Genomic DNA, 27,293 nt, shown 5'->3' with positions numbered 1-27,293 from the left:
AAAGGGTGACCTAGACCTGTTTGGAGCCAGGAGTCAGAGGGCACCTGCAGCTCACGAGAAAACTCAAGTCCTTACCCCTGAGCTCTGTCCCCCAGGCTTCAACAGGTTGAAATGTGGGCGATGCCTCTCGTGACACCAGGGCCAGCCCACCCCCACCATCTACCACCCCCCATCCCTTCCCTCATCCCCTCCCATCACTCACACTTCAGCATCTTTACAGCCACCTTCAGGACAGCATCCTCCTTGCCCAGACCAAAAGCCGTGGCCTCCACCACCTTCCCAAAGGCGCCAGCTCCGAGGGTCTTACCTGCCACGCACACAGGTCCCTTAGGTCCCAGGGCACCAAAGGGCCTCTGTCCAAAGGCCCACAGGCCCCCTGCAACCCCCACAGGCCCTGTGATAGGAAGCTGTGGGGTGCTGAGCTGCCGTCTCACCAAACTGCAGGTTGTTCCGGGGGAACTCCCACTTCTCATTGTAAGGCAGCTGCGTGGGGTCAATGAAAGTATAACTGTTGCCCTCATAGCTCTCGATGATCTTCCAGCGGACCTGGTACTTGGGCTTCTGCAGAAGAGGAAGGGAGCACATGGCAGTCGGGGCTGGCAGGCAGTTCGTGGACCTCATCTCTGACCCCTAAAAAGCAGGGGTGTGGGCAGTCCCGAGGCACCCAGTGGGAGAAGGCAGGGCAAGGCCTGCTCTGGGCTGAGAGAGGACATGAGAGCATGTTCCTTCTTGACTCTGCCTTCTTGTGTGACCTTCCCCTCTCCAAGCCTCAGTTTCCCTATTTGTGTATTGAAGACCTTGGACAGGACAACCTCTGAGGGCCTTGATATCTCTGATAATCTGGTAATTCCTGAGCCAGGAGGGAAGGTGGGACTTGAGATCTTATCCATCCATTCATCTGTCCATCCGTCTACCCACCCACCCCTCCCATCCAAATATATATATTTTTTAATTGTGGTAAAACATACATAAAATATCATCTCAACCATTTTTAAGTGTATAGTTCAGTAGTATTAAGTAAATTATATTTTACATTGTTGTACAACCAATTCCAGAGCTCTTTTCATCTTGCAAAACTGAAACTCTGTTCCCGTTAAAGAGCAACTCCCCTTTCCCTCCTCCAGCCCCTGGCAACCATGATTCTGCTTTCCGTCTCTGTGAATTGTACTGCTCTAGGCACTGCATCTCAGCGGACTCACACAGCATGTGTCTGTTGGGATTGTCTTATTTCACCCAGCGTAATGTCTTCAGGATTCATCCATGTTGCAGCACAGATCAGATCAGAATTCCCTTCCTTTTTAAGGCTGAATAATAGTAGCCCATCCACATACTTTCTTGAGGGTCTATTTGTATCAGGCACCGCTGATTCAAAGTTGAACAGGACAAAGTCCCTGCCCCTCCATGGAGTTTGTATTCTAGTGGCTGAGAGGCATTAAACGCAAATAAATACATATGTAGGAAATTCTCAAGTGGTGCTATGAAGAAAATAAAGATAAGTCAGGGAAGGCCCCTAAAGAGCCCACCATGTGACCATCAGAGGAAGAATTTTCCAGGAACTGTGCATGGAAATACTGTATGCTTGACATGGGAATGATCCTGGCAAGTTTGAGCTACAGGAAGGCAGCCATCATGACTTGAGGGAAGTCAGGGGGAAGGTTCCAGAAGCAGGAAGGTCTTGAGGGCTATGATAAGGTAAGTGGGTTCCCTTTTGGGATTTTTTTTTTTCCAAGACAGGACCTCTGTCACCCAGGCTGGCATGCAGTGGGGCAGTCTTGGCTCACTGCAGCCTCGACCCCCGAGGTTCAAGCAATCCTCCCACCTCAGTCTCCCAAGCAACCGGGACTACAAGAGTGTGGCACCACACCTGGCTGATTTGTGTAGAGACAGGGCTTTGTCGCAGCCTAGGCTGGTCTTGAACTCCTGAGCTCAAGCAGTTTGCCTGCCTCGGCCTCTCAAAGTGCTAGGATTACAGGTGTGAGCTACCACACCTGGCCAGGCAGTGAGAGACCCTGAGAGTTTGACACAGGTGAGTCACCGTCTGACTTTTTTGAGACAGGATCTTGCTCCTTCACCCATGCTGGAGTGCAGTGGCATGATCGTAGCTCACTAAGCTCAAACTCCTGGACTCAAGCAATCCTTCTGCCTAGGCCTCTCAAAGTGCTGGGATTATAGGCGTGAGCCATTGCACCCAGCCTTGACTTTACCTTGTTGAGAGAGAGAGAGAGACAGACCCTGCCCACTAGATAGACTCGGGAGGACCAGGACCTTTGGAAAGACCTGATTTCCTTCCTTAGGCTCTCCATGCTGTTACAACCCAGTCAGGGGAGGCACAGCCCTAGGATGTGGGGAAGAGGAATGGCTGCCCCTGTTTCTTGCCCAGAGGGCAGCTACTGAGGGGGAACACCATGCTAAGGGTTGTCCATGAGAAGTGCTGATGGAAGACCAACTTGAGGGGGAAAGTGGAAGCTGGGCTGGGGCGGTGGAGGACACTGAGGCCTTGGGTCAGCAGAGCAACTCTTTCCGGCCAGGCCTTGGGGATGGGACCAGCTTGGCTGTGCCTGCAGCTGGGCTCCTTCCCTGGGCACCCGAGTTAGAAGCTTAAAGGAAGTGTGGGCCGGTGCTGGGGAGGAGGCTGGCCTTTGGTTGAGAGAAAAGATTCCAGTCATGTCCTTTGCAGCAACATGGTGCAGCTGAAGGCCATTATCCTAAGCAAACTAACACAGGAACAGAAAACCTACATATCACATGTTCTCACTTATAAGTGGGGGCTAAATAATGAGTACACGTGGGCATAAAGATTGCACCAACAGACACTGGGGGCTACTAGAGTAGGGAGGGTGAGAGTGGGTGAGGGTTGGAAAACTATGGGTGCTCTGCTCAGTACCAAGTGATGGCATCCATATCCCAAAACTCAGCATCACGAAACATACCCATGCAGCAAACCTGCACATCTACCCCCTGAATCAAAAATAAAATGTTGACATTTTTAAAGAGAGAGACAGGGAGAAAGATCCCAGCTACCCATCGGGAAGAAATTCTAGCTAGTAGTTAGGGAGAAAAGACTGCAATTCGAAATGAGGAGGAACTAACTTCCGGGCTCTGATTCAGGAGGGTGGACTACAGATGAACTTCAGACCCTCTGTGGTGTAGCTTGGGAGAGAGGCTGAAATGGGACACGGGGCGAAGAACTTCCCAAGCCTCCAAGGATCCAAATCCTGCCCGTGGGTACCTTCCCAGCCCAAAAGACAGCAACAGGGTGAGAAGGGGATTCTTCAGCCTCTCCTGGCCACTTCCATCTCTAGGAGCCTCTGTGGCCAAGACTGTTTTTTCCCCTCACCACTTCTTGTTCCTCTGTCCCTCTGCAGCTGGGCTGAGTCAGCCCCTCCCTGCCCCCAGCTGGGCAGGGGGCACTGTTGAAAGGGAGGAGATCAAGGAGGAAGAGGTTTGGCTGGATTCTCTGATCTCCGAATCCTAGGCTCCTATTCCTGGAAGCAGACCAAGCTGCCTTCCGCCTGCCTCTGGAACCCTCCTCTGCCCCTGCTGGGCCTATAAACCTCCCAGGGCACCTGTGCCATCCCTGGAAAGGGCTCATGGGCATCTACCCAGAGGGAGCCTCTCTTCTAAAGAACTATGAGTGAGAGATCAAGAGGGGGGGATGGGCCAGGCTTCCTGAGAAGGGTGGATGTAATCGTCATGATGGCAGTGAGTTCTTCCTAAGCTCTTCCTGGGAGTGGGGCGCTAGGCTAGATGCTTGAAGCACATCACCCCATTGATCCCTTGCAATGGGCCTAAGCTCCAGGTCCACCCTGACTTCCTCCCTTCCTCCCCACCAAAGGGGGTATGGAGACAAAGTCCCAGTCCCCTCCCCATCTAGGCCTGCTGGTTCTGGGTGAGTGGATGTTCTCCATCCCAGGAAGGTGGAGATCTGAACAATTCCCAGTGGAATCTTTGGGGACCCTCCTGTCCCTCCTCACAGCTCAGTTCCAGCTCCCAGAATCATAGTCTCTCCAGCGGCCTCCCTGGACCCTCGCTTCTCTGCTGCCTCAGCCATTTCCCTGTGTGCCTCCTCCTCCAGGGGAGCCTGCTGACTCCTGCCCTTTTCTCTTCCCCCACAGCCCCCCTTGTGGTCACTCCGGGGGACAGAAAGGTGATGACTCAGCCCTGAGGCAGAACAAACCCTCCCCACAGGCCACTTCTTTCCCCAGGCCTGGGCAGTGAGGAGAGGCCGGGCTGAGTCCCCAGTGAAGGAGCGAGGCTCCAGACCTCATGGAGCAAGGCAGAGGAGGATGGGAGGGCAGGCACTGAGGCCAGGGCATGACCGTCCTGACCCCTCAAAGTCTGGTCCCACGGGTAGACACCTAGGCCTGGAGCTAAAGGGCCTGTGAATGGGTATAGGGGAGGAGGGTAGCTGCAAGTTCGAGGCCTTGCATAGGCTCCAGGGGCAGCTGAATTTCCTGGACAGGAAGTGTGGAGGTGACATGTTCCAAAAATGGTCCCGTGGAGAGAAGATACAGAGTTCCTAAACCACAGCCAAGGGGGCTGGCCGGCCCAAGGCAGAAAGGGCTGCAGGGGGCCCTAGGCCCTTCTCTGGAATCTCTGCATGGCTGTCCTGGCAGCTCTGTGGACACTGTGAGGCAGTTTTCAGTTCCATGTAAGGAAGAACTTTGCAAAAATTGGAGCTGCTCAGAGAAGGAACGGGTGGCCCCAAGGGTGAGTAAGGTCCTGTCCCTGGAGGTGGGTGGGTTGGGCCAAACAACTGCTTTGGGTGTGTAGTCAAGGAGATGATGCCCAACCTCAGACCTCCCCCTCCCTTCCAAGATGCATGAGCTAACTCTGGTTCCCCAACGAACTTCCTCCTGGGACAAGAGTGTGCAGCTCCTATCACGGAGACTGTCTGCGTCCAGCACCCCACTCAGTCCTCTATGTGCATTGTGGTATGGAATCCCTCACAACAGGCTGTTAATGATCCCATTTTACAAATGGAGAAGAAACTTAGACACACCAACTTTCCCATCATCCCATAGCCAGAACTTGGCAGAGGCAGTATTTAGACCCAGATTCACTGAAGTCCAAGTTTCCGGTTCTTAAACTAGACCACCAGTGGGCTCTCAGCTTGTCAGAGGAGGAGGGGCTGTTAAAGAGCACCCAGACCTATAGTACAAGAGGGGAAACCAAGGCCCAGAGAGGATAGCGAGTCAACCGAGGTTACTTGGCAAAACTGTGTCAGAGCTGGACCTAGATCCCGAGGTCTTGACCGGCGATGCCCTCAGAGCAGCCTTCTCATGCTGGGTGCTGGCAGGAGTAGAGAGCCCGATCCATGTGCCCCTAGGGCTCCCCCAACATCCCTCCCACCCTGCCCACTTCAAGCCTTCTTCTCACAAAAGCCCCAAGGAGGTGTGGGGAAGAAAAGGTAGCCAAGGGGACACAAGATGGGTCATTCAGCCCCTGATCACAGCACTCCCTTGTTCAAACCCACTGACGGCCTTGGACTGACAGGGTGGGGTCCAACCCTTCAGACCCCCTAACCCCACCCTGGTCTTCCCCTTGCCTGCCCCCCTGCACACTCTGCCCTCTCCCCCAGAGATACCCTTTCCCTGAGTCTCATCTCCCCTGCTGCATCCCTCATCCTCCAAAACCCGTCCCACCAATGCCAAGCCACCTCCTCCAGGCAGTCTCCCTTACCCACCAGACCAGCCTGAAAAGTGCCTCCACTTCTGACCTCCCACAGCCCTCTGGCCTGGTCCTCTCAGCTTCTGATCACATTGCACATGGTCTTTGTGTGGTCAGGCAGGCGGTGGAGGCCATGGGCTCTAGGGACAGAAGCCCCTGGTGCCCAGTGCCAATCATATCCCTCAGCCCCTTGGGGGGTTTCTTAACCTTGCTGAGTCTCAGCTTCCTGATGGGTAAGATACTGACTAGTATACTTCCTGCCTCCAGCTTCTTGTGAGGGTAAAATAAGATGAGTCAATGTTTCACGTAATGATTGGGACATGCTTTGGAGTGAGTCCCCCGCTCAGGGTTAAAAACCAGACTCTGCCTTTGACCAGCTATAGACAAGGGCAACTGTCCCAACCTCTCAGAACCTCAGTTTACAATTCTGTAAAATGGGCTAATGCGAGCTGCATACAATGGTTGCTGAGGGCGTTAAATGAGATGACGTAGGTAACATGCTACAGAAAAATACCCCTCAAATCACTATCATATACTGAGCAGGCAGTGACAGGGAGCATACTACCTGTGCAACATGCACTAAATGGCAGCTTTGACTAATAGGACAGTAACATGAAATAATGAAGAGGACGGCCACAGGCTCTCGTCTTCACTAGACCATGTGCTACTTAGGGCAGGGCTCAGACCTGGCCCAGGGGACACCACCCTTGTATGTCCATTTCCTCTGTCCCGTGCTGGGTGCCGGGACACCCCCGGGATGAGAAAGGATCCCAGGTCTAGGCTGCCCCGGAATGCCGTTCCTCTCCTCGTAGCCTCTCCTCACTCTATAATCCATGCCCTTGCTTTCATGCCTTTTGGTTTTGTTTTTTGAGCTGGGATCTGGCTCTATCACCCAGGCTGGTCCCTAACTCCTGGCCTCAAGTGATCCCCCTGCCTCAGCCTCCCAAGTAGCTGGGATTACAGGTGTGCCCTTGCTTTCATGGCTATTTGATTAGCACCTGTCTCTCGCACTAGACAGTAAACACTATGAGGGCAGAGCCTCAGAGGCCACCCAGCAACTGGCTCATGTTGGCATACAGTAGGCACCCACTAAAGAGCTGTTAGCTGACTGACAGGAGGAGGAAGGGTGAATCCATGCAGCCTGGGGGTACCGTCCAAATCTGGCTCACTCAGGCGCCTGGCAGCCCCACTCCGCACCGGCTCACCTGCTTATACTTGTACAATAGCAGCAGGAGCAGCAGCAGCAGCAAGGCCATGACGGACATGCAGGCAACCACCACTGGTGTGAAGAGGAACTCATCCGGGGGATGCGTGCGGGCTCCTGGAAGGCATGAAGCAGAGCAGTGAGCAGGCAGGGGCACCTCCGAGCCCCCTCCCTGATGAGGTCAGGCCTGCACACGGCTTGAAACACAGTGGGTGCTCAATAAATGCTTGTTGACTGAATGAAGCATCCCCCACTGGAAGCCTCTGGGGCCTCTCCTGCAGACCCTCCCCAAGAGAGAGGAAGAGGACGGCCTCTCCAGCTCTGCTCATGTCCACCCCAAACCCTGTCCGGAGTCACAGCCTCCTGTTGCTGGGAGTAGGGAGCCTCTGGGATCATGCAGTCTCACCCTCTGCCAGTGTAAGAAACCTCTCCGCAGCAGCCTGGCCTGGTGCCCAGCCATGGCTTGCACCATGCACACCCTCAGTGTGCATACCCTCAGTGATGGGAGACGATGAGTGCACTACACCTCCAGGAAGCTCGGTCAGAAAGGCCGCCTTGGAGGTCACACTGCAACCTTCCTCTCCTGCATTTCCCCTGCAGCTTCCCCACATGCCCTTTGGAATCACACAGCCCTTCTGAGGGTCTAGCAAGCCAGGCTTGTGGCCCCAGGCTCTCCTCTTCCCTGGATCTATAATCCTAGTTCTTGTGATGTTTTGGAGGACATAATTTCCACTTCCTTATTCAGATCAATAACTTAGATCTGCAGTCAAATTTCACCTGTGCCACTTAGGAGGTGTGTGACATTGAGCCTAGGGAAAATTATATTTATTTCCTAGGTTTGTAGGAGTTAATCGAGATAATCCCTGTAAAGAGCTTAACACAGTGCCTGGCGCAGCAGAAGCCTTCAACAAAATGTTGGCTTTATTATAATATACAACCTCCAGCAGTGAGACCCAGAGTGGCCACAGGCACCTGCATGCAGTTGGACCCCGGTAGCAGTTGTCCAAGGTCAGCAGCTGGGGACACGAGTGATCACCTCTGAGCCAGGCAGAGGCCAGAGTCTGGCACACAGTGGGTGCCAGAGCCTGGTTGTCAAAAGCCTGAGGATGCTGTGGGCCTCTGAGAATCACAGAACTAGCTGGTAAGGAGCCTTCGTGTAAAGCAGAGGGAGGCAGCCTGTGTTGTGCCCAGGACTGGGCATCATTCCCTGGAGCAGCCTCTTGCACAGCAACCTCAAATGGATAGACTGTGTCTGGAGTAAGAGGGGAGAGTTGGAGAAGGCTGTCGTGAGCTGGCGATGAACTGTTTCCTTGCTCATTGCCTGCCTCCCTCATCAGACTAAGCTCTGGGGAGGCACTACTTCCTTGCATAGGGCACGTCCCTGGCACATGGCGCATAATGCCTGCACATCCTTGTGAATTAATGCATGAGTTAGAGTGCAGGGATAAGAGTGGGGGCCAGTTTCTTCAGGCTGCTTTCTCTCTGCTTTCACAGAGACTGCTCCATCCTACTGGTTCAGGAGACCTGCCGGGCAGGAGGGGCTTGGATTGGCCCAGAGAGGTAGACCTTGGTATTGCTAGGATCTGCTCCAAAGGTGGATCTGACCCCAGCTCCCTTGGCAGGGTGGGTTGGGGGTGGGGTGGGCAGTTTCCAGGACCGACTCCCGTCTCCACCTAAAGGAGCCGGGGTGGGGTAGGGGGTGCGAAGGCTCCCGCTCACCTGCAGAGATGGGTATGAAGGCCCAGGAGCCACTCCCCACGCTGTTGTGGGCCCTGCACTCATAGGTTTGGTTGTGCTCTAAGGTCTCAGCGGTCAGCAGGCTCTGCACGGTCACCTTCTGGAAGGGCTCCTGGTTCAGGACCTCAGGGTGTGGGTCATCCCAGACCTGCAGCACTTGGGCCTCATCGCACCTGGGAAAAGCAGATTGTGGCTCAGAGCTTCAGGGTTCCCAGTGCCAGCATGTCCCTCCCACTCACAGGATGCCCAGCCCCTGAGCCCAGGTGAGGGAGGTAAGTGGAGCCCACTTACCTATCAGTGTGGCCAGCGCACTGCAGCCATGTCACGTTGGGCTGGGGGTAACCAGAGGCAGCACACAAAAGGGTGCCAGAGCCATTGATGGAGGTCCAGATGACACTTACCTCTGGGGGGTCTGAGGAAGAGAGGAGGTCCCAAGTCACATTCTCCCCACCACCTCCCAACCTCCCAGTCAGTACCTCCTTCCCTGTGCCCTGCCCCAGTCAACCCCATCCCTCCAGGCAGTCCCAGGGACTCCACCCCAGGCAGCGCTCCGCCCCAGCACTCACATCGAAGGGTGAGCTCAAACGTCAGAGCTCTCCAGCCTCCTGGGTTTCTGGCCAGGAATGAGTAGCGGCCAGCCTCAGAGGGCTTCAGGCGGGGCAGAGAGAGGGTGAAGGTGTGCCTACAGGAGAGAATCAGGTGGTCTTGGTGAGCCCCAGCCTAGTATGGCCCCTACAGGATTGCAGTCAGATAACAGCCTTAAAGGGGTTTACTTTATTTTTGGTAAAATATCCAGGGCCCAATGGCCTTGGGTAAGCGAGGTACTCAGGCAGGGTGCCATTGAGACATGCAAAAACCACCAATCCTATTTCCTCAGTTGGTTTTCTTATCTGAAAGTGTTTTCCTGAGGTTTAATAGCGGTGATGTCTTCATGATGCTGGGAGGCATAACACAGGTCCCCTACATTGACCACTGTCACTGAACTAAGCTTTCATGAAAGCTGCAATCCCTGCTAAAAATCCCTGAAGTGCCAACCTTGCCAAGAGGGACTGAGAAAAAGACAAGAGGCAGGATGTAGGGCCCTGGGTTCTAAGTCATGTTGCTGCAGAGACTGGGGTTCAAGTCCTGGTGCTGCCGTTTCTTGGCTGTGTGACCTTAGACAAGTACTTAACATTTCTGATCCCTCATTTCCTTTGCTGTGAGTGATATCGATGGTAATTAATTAACAGGCTTGGCCTGAGGATTAAAGGGATATGTATTTAGGGTGCTTGACACAGAATTTGACTCTCTGTGGGCACTCAATTTAATGGTACCCTTTATTACAGAAAAGGCTCAGGAGCGAAAACTAACAACAAAAATCATCTTTGTTTGATTCTGGGAAATTTTTGTTTTATTCTTTATCTCTATTTTACAATTTGTCCACAATGAACATGTGTTGTTTAGGTAATAAATACGTTTTTTAAAAGTCCCCAGTTCACTGTCAAAATAAATAAAATTTAAAAAATTATAGCAAATGGCCAGTTCTTGCTTGGGAAATGTCTGCAGCTACTACTGGACTAAAATCCATGGTATTCAGAGAGCAGTCTCATCCAGCCAGACCCTGGGCATATAGAAGCCCTCTGTCCAGGTCAGTTCTTGAGATAACCTCCACCCCTTTAACTAAAAAGAATTGGACTTTTTTGGATGATTGAAAGTCATCATTATGAACACGCCCACCACATGAACTAAAATTCAGTGGCTGTTTGGAGTCCGGGCTTGTCTGCCTTGTGCTGAAAGGGCCCAGACTGCTGTTTTAGGGGATCTCGTGTTCCTTTCCTCAATGCCTTTGTGGCTTATGGACCCATTAAACCCATCCATGGACCAGCCCCCTCCAAAGGGCCTACAGATTCCAAATTCAGAACTTCTGCTTTCAATGAGAGGAAGACAGAGACCTGGCCAGAAAGGACCAGAAGGGAACTGAGAGGAGGAAGGTGAGGACAAGAAAACATCCTTGTTGCTTCTGACAATTGGCAAGCAAGATTCTGGGAATCAGTGAGGTTTGTGCTTCCGGAGCTAGAACCAGAATCCCAAAGAGTTTTAGAGTTAGTCTAAGGGATCCACACAGGGATGACAAACAGATCTCTCACGAGCCAACTATGCTGGAAATACTGCCTGGGGCCTGTGTTGAGGAGGACTCTGAGGCCACATCTACACTCTGCAGAAGAGAGTTGCAGAAAAATGAATGAGAGTGCGTGTGGCATGCACACCACGCATTCGCTACCCTTAATCAGGCTGTACTGTCTCATTCTGAAAGGGCAGGGTATGAATGATTATTTTAGGCCAGGCACGATGGCTCACACCTGTAATCCCAGCACCTTGGGAGGCCGAGGCGGGCCGATCACTTGAGGTCAGGAGTTGGAGACCAGCCTGGCCAACACGGTGAAACCCTGTCTCTACTAAAAATGTAAAAATTAGCCGGGTATGGTGGTGGGCATCTGTAATCTCAGCTGTTTGGGAGGCTGAGGCAGGAGAATCACTTGAACCCAGGAGGCTGAGGTTGCAGTGAGCGGAGATCATGTCATTGCACTCCAGCCTGGGCAACAAGAACGAAACTCCGTCTAAAAAAAAAAAAAAGAAAGAAAGAAAGGAAAAGAAAAGAAAGAACTGTTTTAATACCTGAGTTAATACCTGGTATACCTGGTATGAGTGTTCCTCTTAGGGACAAAGCTTTCTTATTTAGAACCTACCTGCTTAAGCCACTTTGGATGAGAAAGTAAGACCCCAAGAACTCAGTTCATAAGCAGACAGGAAACAGATTTCTAAAATGTGTGTGTGAAATACACAGGATTGTGGGAGTGGAGAGATGGAAGAAGAGGGGGTGTAGAGCTATTATAGATTGCACTTCATGGGAAGAGTTTTGAGCTTATGGAGAAGAGCAGCCAATGAGAAATTCTCGCGGCTGGGTGATCACACTCCTTTAAAGAACATCTCGTGTATCTGTGATTATGTGATGTTAATTCCCTCTTCCCCTCCCTCCAAGGCTGTGTATGTGGCAGATAACTTGGGCAGTCATTATCAGGAGGGTGTCTGTGAGTGGGGCTGTTTTCTGCATTTAGATTGGCCCCAAGAAAGGAAAATGAATGAGACTGAGGGTTCTTGAGGGGCCATGAGAATGCACACTCCCAAGAAATGGTAGAACCCTTGGGTGGGGCGTTGACTATCCCAAGGATGTGGGATGGAAAGGTAAGTCAATTTCATCCGGATCTCAAACACAGATAACCAATATTGGGATTTCATGAAATCAGGGAAAGTGAAGCCCAGAAAGGGACAGGGACATGCTCAAGGTCATACAGCAAGGTTGGGACATGAGCCAAGTGTCCTGATTCTTGCTGAAGCATCCCCCATCTGGCTATAGGGCTCTGTAGATGGGAGCTGATAAGTGGTACCTGTACGTGTCCTTGGTGGTAGCATTAGCAAGCTTGGGTTCAGGCTGGTGGTCAGAAAAGGGTCCCAGGTAGGTCCAGTTAAAACCTTGCAGGCCTGGGTAGGCCTCCACCATGACTTTGAGGTTGAGCCCCTCCCCCACAGTCACCTCCTGGATGAGGTTCTGCTCAGAGCTCAAGTCCAAGTAGGCACTCTCTGGAAAGCAGAACACACAAGCATCTGGCATTAGTGGGAAGATGTCCTGGTTTATTTGTCCATTTTGTCATCCACCCATTGATCCAGTCCCTGAGCAGCTATGTCACAGGTATACAGTCCTCACCACCACCCAAGACAGGTCCTCTGACAGCCCTCTTCTCACCACCCCCTTCGGAATCCCTGGATCAAAACTTTTCTCACTGAGGCCCTAGGAGAACCTGGGCAAATTCCTATCCCCATTTGTGCCTCCATCTCCTTATTTGTGTAACGAAGAGATTGAATATAATCTGTGATTTTCCAAGTTTTTGAAAAATTTTCGGCAGCAAGAAAAAATACACATGTGCGCGCGCGCGCGCGCGCACACACACACACACACACACACACACAATTTCACATGTCCTCATCCATTTCCCTTTCTTCTGGTCATAAGTCAGTCAATGCAGCTTCCAAATATAGCTCTGGAGTAGGTGTGTAACCCAGGCCAGCCAGTGAGGGTACTCTGTCCCCTCTGGCCCAGTGATTGGTTTGGGTTACCATGAGTCCATAACACTCAATTCCATTTTTGTTAAGACTCTGGGAAAAGAGAAGCCCTTATTTTACTGGTATTGCTAGGTCAGATACTACAAGGCAGATTAGTCAGAGTCCTACAAGGGGAAAGCCTTCTGGGGGCTAGGCCCAAAAGGAAAAAGCAGAGCTGAGAGTTGGGGAGCCATAGATTCTTTCCAGCATCAGCTGAACACCTGGATCCAAGTGTTCCTGAAGCTGATATCCATGAGCTTTTTAGCTATAAGAAAAAAAAAATCCTTTTAATTAGGCCAGTTTGAGTTGATTTTTTTTTTTTGTTTTTAAAAAAGTCCTGACTTTTTTTTTTTTTTTTTTTTTTTGAGACAGAGTCTCACTCTGTTGTCCAGGCTGGAGTGCAGTGGCACAGTCTCAGCTTACTGCAACCTCTGCCTCCCAGGTTAAAGCGATTCTTCTGCCTCAGCCTCCCGAGTAGCTGGGACTACAGGTTCCTGCCACCATGCCCAGCTACTAACTAGTTTCTCCTAATGAAATTTTGCACAGCTTGTAATGCAGCTGCTCTTGTTGAATCTCAGGCAAAGGAATTGTGGCAAGAACCCCAATTCACTCAGCCTCTCCGTGCCTGTCATGGTAGCCCCTGACATGCCTTCTTAAAACCTCAGGGCTCTGCCACAAGCCCTGGACTAGATGATTTCTAAGAGCTCCTCTCCTTACTCTATTCTGTCTAAAAATCTGCAGTTCACCCTTCTACACTATGGCGTTCCTTCGCCTCCATTATTCAGCTTGGCATTCAAGGCTCTCCTCAATCAAATCAGGTCTCACTGTGCTCATCCAGCCCCCTCCCCTCTTCCTTCCTACACACACACAAACACACACTCAACGCTCCACCCATCTGGGTCTCCTAACATCCCTGAACACACCACAGTCATTCCAACCTTGGAGGTTTTGCTCTAGCCATTTCCTCCACCAGGAATCCCATCCTCCTCCTTTTCATTATAGAGGCCCCTTTATCCTTTAAGACTCACTCCCATGAGGGAGTCTCTACTCAGTGCTCCAGGACGCAGGAACCTCTCACTCCACTGGACTTTTGCTGTCCTTCCAGACTACGTACTCATTAGGCACCACATCTGCACTGCTTCATGCATCTGGTTCTCCCCTCCAGGTAGCTTTCTTCTCTCTCCAACTAGTCTGTGAGCTTTTGGGGGCAAGGCTTTTCTCTTCTTCTCTGTCTCTCTCAGCAATCCATCTATTATTCATCCATCCATTCATCCATTCATCCATCCAAACACCAACACTTCCTGCTACCTTCACCATTGCCACTCTAGTCCACCCACCATCAGCTCCAGCCTGGACCACTGCGGTAGCCTCCTCCTTCATCTCCCTGCTTCCATCCTTGTCTCCCTACAGACAGTACTCAATGCCCAAGAAAGCTCTGTTAATTCTTGTTACATCCAACCCCACCATGTCACTCATCTGCTCACACCCTCCCACAGCTCCCCATGTCTCTCAGGAGAAAAAGCCCAAGTTTTTACAGTGGCCTCCAAGGCCCTGTGGGATCTACCACCTCCCCACTTTCACTCTCTGACCTCATCTAAGGCCACATTTTTTCTCACTCTCTCCCTGCAGCCACACTGGCCCACTTGTCCCCTGAACATGGCAAGCACAGTCCTGCCGCAGGATGGAGCTCCCTTCTCCAAAATGGCCACATGGCTTGCTCCTTCACCAAGTTAAGTCTTTGCTCAAATATCAGCTTTCCAGTGAGATCTTCCTTGGTGACCGCCCAATCTGAAGCTGCAAATGCTATATCATTTGTTTTTTAATAATTTACTTGGCTCATTGCCTACCCATTCCCAGCTAGAGCACCCACTTCATGAGGTCAGGGGTTGTTGTATCTGTTTCATTTGCAGCTGTATCCTCGATGTCTAGAACAGTGTTTGGCCCAAAGTGTGAATGAACATAAACACTTATTGAGTGACGACTGTATGCCTGTACTAGAAAGCAGACAGAATTAGAAGCCATAACTGAAGGACAATTCTTGTGCTTTTGCTCTTCTTCCCCTTTACCCTGCCAAAGCCTCCAGTACATAATGGGGTCCACGGCAGAGCTCACAATCTGCTGCAAGTCATGCATGTACTCTAGGGTAGCAATGCTCATGATTCTCATGCTCCTCGCCACCTCTGTCTCCCATAACATTCAACACATGAGGCACGGCCAGACCTAAAGGACTCAGAGCCTACTCCCACTCTGATGAGCTCCTGCTTCAGAGTCCAGTGACTGCCACTGCCTGCACCCAATCGCCATAGCCAGAGACCTGGAGTTCATCCTTAGCTCCTTTCTCTTCCTCATCCCTACATCTTAGACTCTTCCACACACCACTGGCCATCTTCAGCCTATTCTCCAGCCTCCAGGCTCCCACCCAACCCACATGGTACCAGACTGAGCCTTCTCAGATACTATCTTCTAGTGCATACTTAGACAGCATTTCCTGTGTCAGACCCTGTTCTAAGTACTTACTATCTGTCTGTCTGTCTATCTATCTGTCTATCTGTCTATCTATCTTCTATCTATGAAGGCAGTTACTATTAATATCTTCATTTTACAGGTAGGAAAACTGGGACACAGCGGGGTTAGCAACCTGCTAGTCATTGGCAGACTCAGGTTGGAACACTGCCCTGGGGCGTGTACTCCTGACCACCACACAGTGCCTCCTCTGTGCAATCTGACCCCATCATTCTCCTCTTTACAATGAGCACCCAACAGGTTAAGATGCAGTTACTCTCTCACTTTAAGACACCTTTACCTCTGGCTTCTGCTGCCTCCTCTGCTCCCCTGTGGCCACTCCTCACACCACTCTACATCCGAGCTGTTGTCAAGTTCTTTCAGTGTTCCAAATGATCTATGCTGTCTTTGCCTTTGAGTCTTGCATATGTTCCTCCCTCTGCCAGAAGCGCTGTTCCCCTTCCTTTCCCACCCTTCTGCCCAGCTAACCTACCTTCATTCTTCCCAGTTTAGAGGCCACCTTCTCCAAGCCTGGGTTGGGGGACTCCTCAGTGTTCCCAGGACACCCTGTGCTTCCCCCATAATCACTGGGCGATCATTGTCTTTTCATGTGTCCATAAAGGAATGCATGAAAAAATGAACAACTGCAGTCCAGTCGGGAGCTACTGGACCCCAATCCCCAAACAAAACAAAAAATGGCGCTAAGGTGTACCCAGTGCAGCCACACAATGTAAGAGCTCCAAGGTGGGAGAGAGGTCCCAGGACAGGGTAAGGGAAAGCTCCTGGAGAGTGGCTCCTTAGCCAGGCCTTGGATAAATGAACTCCAGCAGAGATATCCTCAGCAGGTCTCCTTCCCTGACATCAGCTTCCTCCTCAAAACCCTTCTGCTCCCACTCCTGCAGGATCCCTACTGACCGTCCACCACCACCCTGATGCTTACCTACCACCCGGAAGAACATGGAGGTGGAATGCTTGCCCTGCACGTTGCTGGCCACGCAGGAGTAGTTGCCGGCATGTTGGAAGTCTACTTGACCGAGGCTGAGGGTCAGGACTTTTTGGTAACGGTTATCATGAAAGTCAGATCGCTGAGGGATTGCGAGCTGCAGCCAGAAGGAATGGAGATGTTATACCAAGGTAGTTTAGGGATTAGAGAGATCTGGGTTCCAATCCTCAGCCTTTAATTACTATCTGCCTGTCCTCTGAGCCTGTTTCTTCACTTGTAAGATGGGGCTCCCTGCCTCCAAGACTGTAGTGAGAAGTAAATGAGACATGCATGCATGTGGCTTAGGGCTGTGCCTGGAACACGGCAGGCACAGTGGGAAGGGAGGGGGCTCTTAGGGGCAGCCCAGCGTGATTCCCTCCCGGAATCCTCCCTCCCCCCGTCCCTGTTTCCCAAAGTCTTTCTGAAATAGCTGTTATATTCCTGGGCCTCAAAGGTGGCCTGGGAAACCCTTAGCTAAATAGAAGTGAGCTCACCTCTGGGTTTTGTCTAAAGGCTGGGGCAAAGGCCATGTGTCAAGGGGACAGATAACTACCTCCCCCACCCATCCCCACAAAGTTCAGCAGCACAAGCATGAGTCTTGGTTCTGCGTCAGCTACTGACTGGGTGTGAGATCTTGGGCGAGTCTGTGCCCCTCTCTGGAGTCTGAAATGTGCCTTCAGCTGAGACAGCCAGTTTGGAGTGGGGGGCCCATGACTCCACCGTGTAAAACCCGGTGTGCTGGGAGGATGGCCAGACTTCACCTTGTGATCCGCAGGGACTGACCTTGGTGGTGTTGTGTTGGAGGAAGACATCAAAGTCAACGTCAATGTTGCTGGCTGAGCACACGATCTGGGCAGCCTCCCCTCGAATCCGCACCAGCTCTGCAGGCACCAGTGTCAAGGCTGGGGGCCCTGAGATGACTGAGACCGGGGGAGAGATCCCTGAACACCCAGGTTCCCTGAACGTGATATAGCTGTTGCTCTCCTCCCTGCCATGGGCCAGGCCACACTGGCCAGGTTTCCCCCGTCACTGCCCCATCCCAAATCCTGGGAGGCAGCCTTGATGCTTCTACTCCCCCCACTGCAGGTCCTATCCTACAGAGGCCTTAGAAAGTCTCCTCTCTCCATCACCTCTACCCCTTCCCAGTCCCGTCACCATTCTCCACTCTGGACTTCTGCACCAGTCTCCTCAGAGGCCTCCCTGCCTCCCTCTAAGCCCCCTACACCTGGACTCTTCACCAAAGTGACCTCTTACAAATATAAATGGGACCATGCCTCTCTCCTCTGTAAACATTAGGGGCTTCCCCGTTACTCTCAGAAAAGAAGTCAAAGTCCTTTCCATACCCCAACCTGTTTCTGATTGCCCTGACAACCCCACCCCTTGTTCACTGCACTGCAGCCCCCTGCACCCCTTTCCTACCACAGGGCCTTTGCACTCACCTTTCCCTCCTGGAATGCCTTTCCTCCCACTCTTCAAATGGGAGGCTGTTCTCATCCTTCAGATCTTTAGCTCAAAAATGCCTCAGCGAGGCCTCTGTGACCAGCTGATATGAATTAGCCTCCCCAGCACCTCCTATGCCCTCCACTCCCCAGCTTGGTTTCTTGCTCATCACATTTGTACTTTCTATTTAATAGTTAGACTGTAGTTGAATGTCAAATCCATGACAAGAATATTCCAGCAGCCGGCAAGATGCCTGATGCACAGTATAGGCCTTAAATTCATATTTATGCCCATTGCTGCTGTTGAAAGATAATCTAATCCAGATTCCTAAGGCCCAGGAACATGAAAGGACTTCCCCAAGGTCCCTGAGGGGGGTCAAGGCAGAGCTAGGGCCCAGGACCCTTGGCTCTTGGCCAACCCAGGGCTCTGCAGGATGAAGTGCCAGGAAAGAGGCCTAACGGCCTCCTCTGCCCACACAGCTGGGGTCCTTTGACCTCCTGGGCAGGTTTAATGGCCTCAGATCCCAGGGGCATTGGGCTAGCTAGTTCACTCTGACCCTGGCCCTTGTTACAGGGACTGATTGCTGTCTCAAGCCCAGGTCCTCAGCCTGGGGCCCTGCTTGCTCTCACCAGTCCTCTCAGAAACCAGAATCCCGCCTGCCATCCCAGCAGGGTGAGACTCCACCTCCAGTTACCTGGCCACTGCAAGAGCTGTCACACGTGCCCACCATCTCCTCCCTGCATCTTGGCTCAGCATCCCTCCCCTTCACGTGCCCAGCACCTGGCCTTAGCAGGCCCCGAGTGGGAAATCCATGTCTGAGGCTGAGCTTCAGTCCTCTTTCCATACCTAGAACATTCAGTGCCTGTCCCCACCTCACCACTTGGTACTCACTGTCCCCCTGCTGAAGCAGATCCCTGCACAACCACCTCCTTCATGTCATTCAGATTTCAGCTCTAATAAAGTGTTTTCTTCTCAGTGAGGCTTCCCCACCCGACACACTCTTATTCAGCTACCCTGTTGAATGTTTTGTTTGTGTGGCATATGTAATGACCTGAGATGACCTTGCCCGCTGAGTTATTTGCTCACATGTGGTTTGTCTCCCTGCCCCTATACCTCGTCAGTCCTGCCCCATGGATGATCGTGGAACCATTGAGGGGAAGAAGTGAAAGGAGGAGGACATCCCGCTACCCCCTATCACGCCCAGTCCCCAGCCACCACCCGTGTAGCTGCCAGCTCTCTGTCCCCGCTCTCCAGGCCTGGCTGCTGGTCCCCTTGTGCCCCACACACCTTTCTGCACTTTCAGCCGGATGCTGATGGACATCACCTTCCTGCCACCCATCAGGGCACTGCATTGATAGTCCTGGCCCTGAATGAATTTGGCCCTGTGGATGGTGAAGCCGTGCCAGGGTGAGAAGGAGTAATTGGTGTGGCGCAGGAGGGGCCGGCCACGGAGACGCACCAGCGAAACGCCTGCCTCCAGCACCGGGTCTGTGAGCAGGCAGGGCAGCAGTGCATCCTGGTCCTCAAACACCACCACCTCGTTTGCTAGCACGTTCCAGGGCCGGGCAGGGTCTAGGGTAGAGAAGGGCACAAGGTTACAACTGCCCTTCCTCCACTGGGCCAAGGAGTACCTGGACATAGGTGACAGGGAAGTTCAGAGAGGCTGGTCATTCACCTGAGCTCACACCATGCCAGGACATTTCAGTAGACGCTTCAGCGTAGGGGCTCTAGAGTCAGATGCACCTGGGCTCCACTCTAGTCCCACTATGTGAGGCTGTGTGACCTTGGACAATCTCCCTGCACTTCTAGAAAATGCATCATCATAGACCCGCCTTGCAAGGTTATTGGGAGGACTGCATCACATTAGAAGCTCTTCCAGGTCCTTGCTTATAGCCAGCACTCAGTAAATGCAGAGCTGAATTGTTACGATTGTTAATTTTAGGGCCCACTGTAGTGGGGCCTGCTGGGCCACGCCTCTTGGGAGGAGGCTCAGACTCCTCACCTTTGACGTAGAGGTGGATGGCGGCGCTGCCTCCCAGGGGGTCTCCAGGCTCAGTGCAGCGATAGGTCCTTGTGTTTTGGAAGGTAGCGTTGGTGGTGGTGAGGACACTGCTGGGGCCATCAGAGTACAGGGTCCAGTAAGGTGATATGGGGCCATCCCATTCCACACTGCCATTGCCCACACATCGCAGGGTCACCGTTGCTCCTGGCTTCACGACCAACTCAGGGCTACTGGGCTCTATCACTGGGATTCCCTGACCTGGTGGGAGGGAGGGACAGCAGACAGAAGTGAGGTCTAGGATGCACCCCTTGGGCCGTCCTGACTCTGAGATGGGTGGTAGCCTGGCAGGGATGGTGCTGTGCCATCAAGGGACCACCTTGAATTAGCCCCTGCCCCCTGGTCATAACCCTCAACTTGCTCAGGGTTGGACTGATGTCTCTGATGTCCAGGAGGTCCCTTCTCTGAGAAAGGGGGCTTGCAGCTTGCTCAGCCTCTCATTCAGGCCTCTGTCTCCCTGGGGTCCTCAGCCTCCTGCCTCAGTCTTCCCTGCTGTGATGACATCTTTCTTCTCCCTAGGAATGGACTCTTTTAACCCTGTGTACAGAGTAGATGTATTTCTACCACCGAATGAAGAAAGAAATGAATGGAATGTTCACAGCCAAGCCCTCTGACTTAATTCATATAGGAAAGGAAAAAAAAAGAGATGTAGGATCTTAGCCCAGCAGAGTTAGAGAGGTCCCAGGAATCTCCTGGTGCGCCCACTCCCACTGATTGACATCTGGTCTGCAGCACAGTGGGATGGGAAGTGTCGTGCCTCAGTTTCCCCACCTATAAAACAGGGATAATCGTCATACCCACTCATCAGTATGTTAGGCATTTTAAATGCATGGGAAGCCTTTAGAACATCACCTGTCACCAAATAAATGGTTCAGTAAGAGTTAGTCACTATGTTTATTCCTAGTCTACACCCAGCAGCTCACCCCTGCACCCCCACACATCTGTGTTTACCGGGAAGCCAATTTCTTTTAAGGAAAATTTTCTTGAAGGAGAAAAGAGAACTTGAAACCCCTATCAGGCTGTCTGGGAAGAAGGCCCGTTGCCTCTGCAGCGTCAGCATTTTTCCAGGGCCTAAAATAGGGGCAAAGGAGGGAAGTGAGAGCTGATTCAAGCCTCCGAGGGGCTGCCAGGCGCCCCCCCAGCCTGTGTGGGCGGAAACACATTGTTGGCGTCAGGCTCAGCCCCCGGTTTCCGCTCAGCCTGTGGCCCTTCTACAGGGAGGCTCTCACTTCTGCTTCCCCAGCCTCCTAGCCACTGCCCTCTCTCCAGGCAGGGAGAGGGAGTGCCACTTGCAGGGCAGCTGCGAGGCCGGGCTCTGACGCTGATCCACTGGCTGACCCTGGCCATCCAGCTCCTCAGCTCTGGCCCTTCCTATTCCCAGTGATGGGGGCACAATGACAGGCCAGCCCCGAGGGTTTCGGGTGAATTCAGGGTTTCTCCGTCGTTCTCTGCAAACCCCCTTGAAATGGGAATTCCCCCTGACCCACCATAGAGCCCAGAATTGGAAAGGTTTTCTCTCTCAAGTCCTTTTGGGATGGCTTAATTCATGTTTTGATTTTGTATTCATCAGAATGTGCATCCCTTCTCCCCAAGATCCGCAAAAGGGACTGAGTGAATTGCGAATACAGCCAAGGCTGCCACCTGGGGTTGTAGCCCTCCTATGCAGTGCAACCACCAGGAAGAGGGACAAATGTCATTTCTAGCAGCCTTTTAGCAAATCTCAACAGAGCTGGGGCTACCCTATCACTGCGGCAGCAATCTAGGGCCCCCAGGCGGGGGTTTTATAGCAGGAAACAGCTTGGAGTGTGGGCTCACACCAACTTGGGTTTGGAACTTGGTTCTTCCCTTACCAGCTGGGTTAGTTGCTTAACCTCTTTGAGCCTCAGGCTAGTCTTCTGTCTGATGGGAATAATCTCAGCTCCCACCCCAAAAACTTCAGCTGGGGGTTGAGTGAGATGATATATAGAACTCCTCCTGCCCTGGGCACCTGCTTTAATTGCTACATTTCTAATGTCCCTTCTGGGCCAACTCTGATTACTCAAGATTTTCACCTTGGATTCTGTGATTCCATTTGTTCCTTTTTTACACCTGCCTCACGCCTCACAGGGGACTTTTCCCATCCCTTCCCCTAGCCTGTCTCTCTAGACCCTGCCTTGGCCTCCAGGAAATGTGGTCAGGGAGCGATGTCTGTCCTATTTTGTCCTATCCTATTGTCCCAGATATTCACACAGGATAAGGCTGATACCCGCAATTTCCGCAGCCAACTTCCCCTGCTGGCTTGGCTAGCAGGGAAGGAAGCCAGCTTGGCCCCCATCCTCCTCAGGGTGGGAGAATGGGCTATGAACATTAACTGAGGTCCCCTTCTGTGCCTGTCCATTCTTCCCCTCCTCATCTCCACTCCCCAATTCTCCCCATGCCTTACACCTCTCCACTAGCTCCCACTTGCCTGGAAGCCCCTCCATCGTCACTTCCAGAATGTGTGCCAATCTCTACTCTTCTCTCCCAACACACACACACACACACACACACACACACACACTGCATACCAAGGCTGGCTACAGCCCCTCCTCAGCCTAGGATCTCATCGCAGTGATGAAGAGCGAGTCCCCCTCTCTCTAGAGTCCTCCAGTACCATCCCCAGTCTCCTCACAGTGGCCCCTCATCTACTCACCATTGGTCTACTGGGCTGAAAACTTAGGTTTCCAGCCTCCCCATCTCTTCTTTCTCTTGGGACTGGACCCTGGACAACCACCTGGCCCCCTTCCCACACACCATGCCCCTGGGAAGGGAAAATAAAAACTCCGGACCCTAATTCACTCTGCCAAAAGGAAAAACTCAAGCTGAAAACTGAGTCATGCAAGAAGCTGCCTTGCCTTTTATTCCTAAGCTGATAGCGACAGATGAAAGGTAAAATATCCCACAGGCAGCTCCTCTATGTTCACTTTTCCTATGTAAAGAGCCAATTTACTGAACTGAGATAATCGACTGTACCCCTACCTGCTACTTTTCTTTTGCAACATGTGGATTACCACAATGTCCCCTTTTTCCCTCCAGCCCACTTTCCCCTTTAAATGTTAAAGCCCTCAAATTCATCCAGAATGGCACAGCCCACATAATATTTTTGTGACTCCATGTTTTTTTTTCTTGCCAGCATGTCCTTAACCTTGGCAAAATAAACTTCTACATTGATTGAGGCCAGGCACGGTGGCTCATGCCTATAATCCCAGCACTTTGGGAGGCCAAGGCAGGGAAATCGCTTGAGTTCGGGAGTTAGAGACCAGCATGGCCAACATAGTAAAACCCTTTCTCTACCAAAAATAGAAAAATTAGCTGGGCATGGTGGCAGGCACCAGTAATCACAGCTACTCGGGAATGGCAGAATCGCTTGAATCCAGGAGGCGGAGGTTGCAGTGAGCCGAGATTGTGCCGCTACACTCCAGCCTGGGCAACAGAGCAAGACTCCATCTCAAAAAAAAAAAAAAAAAAAGAGATGGAGTCTTGCTCTGTCGCCCAGCCTGGAGTGCAGTGGTGTGATCTTGGTTCACTGCAACCTCCACCTCCTGGGTTCAAGTGATTCTCTTGCCTCAGCCTCCTGAGTAGCTGGAACTATAGGCGCCTGCCACCACGCTTGGCTAGTTTTTGTATTTTTTTGTATAGAGGGGGTTTCACCATATTGGTGAAGCTGGTCTTAAACTCCTGACCTTGTGATTTGCCCATCTCGGCCTCTCCAGAGTGCTGGGATTACAGGTGTGACCACCATGCCTTGGCCGCAAAGACTGCCATCCGTCGTCAAAAAATAATAATAATAATAATAATAATAATAATAAACGAATTGAGACCTGGCTGATACTTTTTGGTTTTTGCCCCACAGGCAGGTTCAGGGTGTAAGGATAGGACAAGGCAGTGAAATCAAACCTGTGGGACTCTGAGATGGGGGTGGTAGATACACTGTGTGTGCATTTGTCAGACCTCATTGAACTTAAGAGCCTGTGCTTTCTACTGTATGTTAAGTTACACTGCAAAATAAAAAGTCCAGGCCAGGCGCCGTGGCTCATGCCAGTAATCCCAACAATTTGGGAGGCCAAGGCAGGTGGATCACCTGAGGTTGGGAGCTTGAGACCAGCTTGGCCAACATGGTGAAACCCCGTCTCTACTAAAAATACAAAAATTAGCCAGGCATAATGGTGTGTGCCTGTAATCCCAGCTCGGGAGGCTGAGGCAGGAAAATCACTTGAACCCAGGAGGTAGAGGTTGCAGTGAGCTGAGACTGTGCCACTGTACTCCAGCCTGGTGACAGAGACAGACTCTGTCTCAGGAAAAAAAAAAAAAAAAAAGCCAAACACTCAAGCTCAGTGGGATTGCCTGGGCCAGAAAAGGATGGCCAGTGGGCCATCTCCTCATCGGGGACCAGAAGTGCCATGGCCCCAGGGTCCTCCTTTGAAGAGGCCAGGGTGAGGCTGTCCTTTCTCCCCTTCAATCCCCATCCTCCCCCAAGGTCCCTTTGAATAAGCAGGCAACAGAACAGAAATGTGTTTGTTGGGCCAACAAGCCAAGCACAGCAGCCCCTTACCTCTTGTCATGTTCCCTCAGATGGAAATTCTGCAGAACTGCTGCTGCCTGGGGACCTCCTGAGACTTGGCAGCCTGTGTCTGGGAGGGCTCTGGCCCAGGAGAGCCTTGCTGGCCTCTTCCCAATCCCTCCTCTAGCCCTATACCCCTTTCACCCCAAATTCCCCTCTCCTGAGCCCTGGGCCAGAGAGGACAACCTCTTATCTCTCCCTCTGACCCCTTACACGAGCCACCCAAGGAAGAACCACCACCCCTATCAGGCCCTTCCAGGTCAGGTCTTGCATAGAATCATCAAATCACAGGCTGGCAGAGCTGCCAGAGCCATCAGGGGCTCTCCAGGTCCTCCCAACTCAGTGTAGGTCTGGACCAGCAGTGCTGGCATCTCACATCTCCCAGGAGTGTGTTGGATATGCAGAATCTCAGGTCGCACCTAAGACCGACTGAGTCTGAATCTGCATTGTAACAAGATCCTCAGGTAACTTGTATGCAAAGGAAAGTATGAAAAGCACTGCTCTGGTCTAGTCTATCACTGTTCCCCTGCCCCCAACACCTGCAATTGAATAGAAGTAGACACTGAAGCCTCAAGAGTATCAGAGGCTCGTTCAGGACACACAGTGAGTGGATGGCAGAGCTGGGACATATCCACAGCACCAGGTGGACCAGCTCCACCGCACCCACCTCTTTTCACCCCACTACCTCTCCAAAGCAGATACCCACAAACCTGCAGTCCAGGGCTGGGGAGACTAAAACACAGCCTGGGGACACCTAGTGAGGGGCAAGGGCTAAATCCTTTCACAGGGGTCTTCTCTGTCACACCCCATCAAAGTCCCCCACTCCCCATTCTGCTCTTACCATGCCAAGCTGTGACCACCAGCAGGAGCAGCAGAACTCCCGGGCCCATGGCCTCAGTGGGGAAGCGGCAGGCAGGTGCAGGGCTGTAAGGCGCCCAGGGCACAGAGCTTCCAGGTACTAGCTCCGCAGGGATCAGGACACCGGACACACGTTCCTCTCCTCTGCACTGGCTGTTTGTCTTGTTTTCCTCTTCCTCCTCCTTGGGCTGATCCTCTTCTTCCCCTTTTAGCTGGGCAAGGCAACCACAGAGTTTGGAAATCTTGGGTCTTTAAGAAGAAAACAAAGCCTTGACCCCAAGAGGGAGGGGTCGCAGTCAGGCAGGGCCAGACTGAGCCCAGGGGGACCTAAGTTGGGGCCTTCTAAAGCCATCTGCAAGGGGTCCTGGGAGAAGAGACATATCCAAGAGCAGCCAGACAGTAGCACAAATGAGGGTCTTCAGAGTGATCAGGCGGCTCTGGCAGAGCCCAAAGAGAAGTCAGGTTGTGTGATATTCTGACATATACATTTTTTCTTTACCCCCATTTCCTGGCTTACAACTCCTAAAATCCTTGGAATCTCCAAAGTAATACATATCTTTGAAAAATTTATTATTATTTTAGAGATGGAGTTTCACTCTGTTGCCCAGGCTGGAGCTCTGTGGCTCCATCATAGCTTACTGCAGGCTCAAACTCTAGGCTCAAGCCTTCGAGCTGTGAGATCTGATGATATCTCTAGGTAAATACAGTGATCGAATTGAATTGGAGGGTGCCAGATTCGTGTCTGCTGCAGAATCTGAACAATTGGTTGATTGCTTGGTCTATGGGGAAACATGCCCATCCCCTACATCTGGTGTCAGAAGTATTTTGTGTTGTGAGACAATAGGAGAAATGGAGTTTGTTTTCCTCCTATATACAGGTTGGTCTGGGAGAGCCTGATAATACTGGCAATAAACTTCCTTTTATGGGACACTTACTAGCCAGTCCCTTTACATTCACTGTCTCCTTTAGTACTGCGAAACTTTATGTAGGTAAGTACTATTGTCATTCTCATTTCACAGATGGGAAAACTAAAGCTCAGAGAGATCAAACGCATTAAGCTTGACCACGGTCAAACAGCTACCAAATGGTGGAGACAGGATTTGGATCCCAGCAGTCTGCTTATAAAACTATCTTTCATGGTTTACTCACATTGTTTATTTATTTATTTATTTTTTTTTTACAAAGAATCTAATGTTTCTGCATAACTCTTAAAATATATAGCATTCCTTTCCTCCCCCTTTTCCCAGAGGCAATTACTTTTACCTCTTTTAGTTGATTCGCTTACTATTTTACTTCTTATCTCTAAAGAACATGGTCATTTCTTCTTTTTTTTGGAGACAGGGTTTGGTTCTGTCACCCAGGCTGGAGTGCAGTGGTGTGATCTCGGCTCACTGCAACCTCCACCTCCCGGGCTCAAGCCATGCTCCTACCTCAGCCTCCTGAGTAGCTGGGACTACAGGGGCATGTGCCGCCATGCCTGGCAAATTTCTATATTTTTGGTAGAGATGGGGTTTCACCATGTTGTCCAGGCTGGTCTCAAACCCCTGAGCTCAAGTGATTCACATACCTTGGCCTCCCAAAGTACTGAGATTATAGGCATGAACCACTGTACCCAGCCTAAAGTTACTTCTTGAAATTGAAAAATCCTGATATAACATTGATCCAGGAAAATGATCATTCCCACGTACTCGGGTGTTTGTGTGGTGTGTATGCGTGTGTTTGTATGTATATTTATGGTGTACATACGCACTTTCTTTTTCAGAAGAGTGTTTTGAACCTTCAGCAATCATGAATATCAAAGCTGACTCAAGAAGAAAAAGAAAATCCAAATAAACCTATAACAAGAAAAGAGATTTAATCAATAACCAAAAACTTCCCAACAAAGCAAAGCCCAGGACCAGATGGCTTCACTGGTGAATTCTCCCAAACATTCAAAGAAGAATTAATACCAATCCTTTTCAACTCATTCTATGAAGCCAGCATTTTCCTGATACCAAAGCTAGACCAAAACATTGCCAGAAAAGATAACCACAGACCAATATAAATGCATGAATATAGATGCAAAAATTTTTTAAAAAGTACTAGCAAATCAAATCTTTTTTTTTTTTTTTTTTTTTTTTTTTTT

At 51.4% G+C, this 27,293-nt stretch overlaps 1 protein-coding gene across 1 annotated transcript in view; it reads right to left on the bottom strand.

The window, feature by feature from the left end:
• Positions 1-25,407, bottom strand: part of CSF1R (colony stimulating factor 1 receptor) — a 33,923-nt gene extending 8,516 nt beyond the window's left edge. Inside the window, exons 1-12 of the mRNA XM_017875797.1 lie at positions 25,152-25,407; positions 19,675-19,932; positions 18,960-19,244; positions 17,016-17,152; positions 16,191-16,350; positions 12,037-12,229; positions 9,178-9,293; positions 8,903-9,023; positions 8,594-8,784; positions 6,876-6,991; positions 435-561; positions 203-307 (exon numbers count right to left, since the gene is read on the bottom strand). Of these exons, the coding sequence (XP_017731286.1) occupies positions 203-307; positions 435-561; positions 6,876-6,991; positions 8,594-8,784; positions 8,903-9,023; positions 9,178-9,293; positions 12,037-12,229; positions 16,191-16,350; positions 17,016-17,152; positions 18,960-19,244; positions 19,675-19,932; positions 25,152-25,200 (1,858 nt within the window). The 5' untranslated portion in view covers positions 25,201-25,407. The remainder of the gene's footprint in view (positions 1-202; positions 308-434; positions 562-6,875; positions 6,992-8,593; positions 8,785-8,902; positions 9,024-9,177; positions 9,294-12,036; positions 12,230-16,190; positions 16,351-17,015; positions 17,153-18,959; positions 19,245-19,674; positions 19,933-25,151) is intronic.
• Between the last annotated feature and the right edge of the window lie 1,886 nt (positions 25,408-27,293).

This window comes from Rhinopithecus bieti, unplaced genomic scaffold, assembly GCF_001698545.2.
Source record: "Rhinopithecus bieti isolate Rb0 unplaced genomic scaffold, ASM169854v2 scaffold_7673, whole genome shotgun sequence".
NCBI lineage: Eukaryota > Metazoa > Chordata > Mammalia > Primates > Cercopithecidae > Rhinopithecus > Rhinopithecus bieti.
Note: the sequence above shows the minus strand (reverse complement) of the source record. Positions and strands in the feature narration are given on the sequence as shown.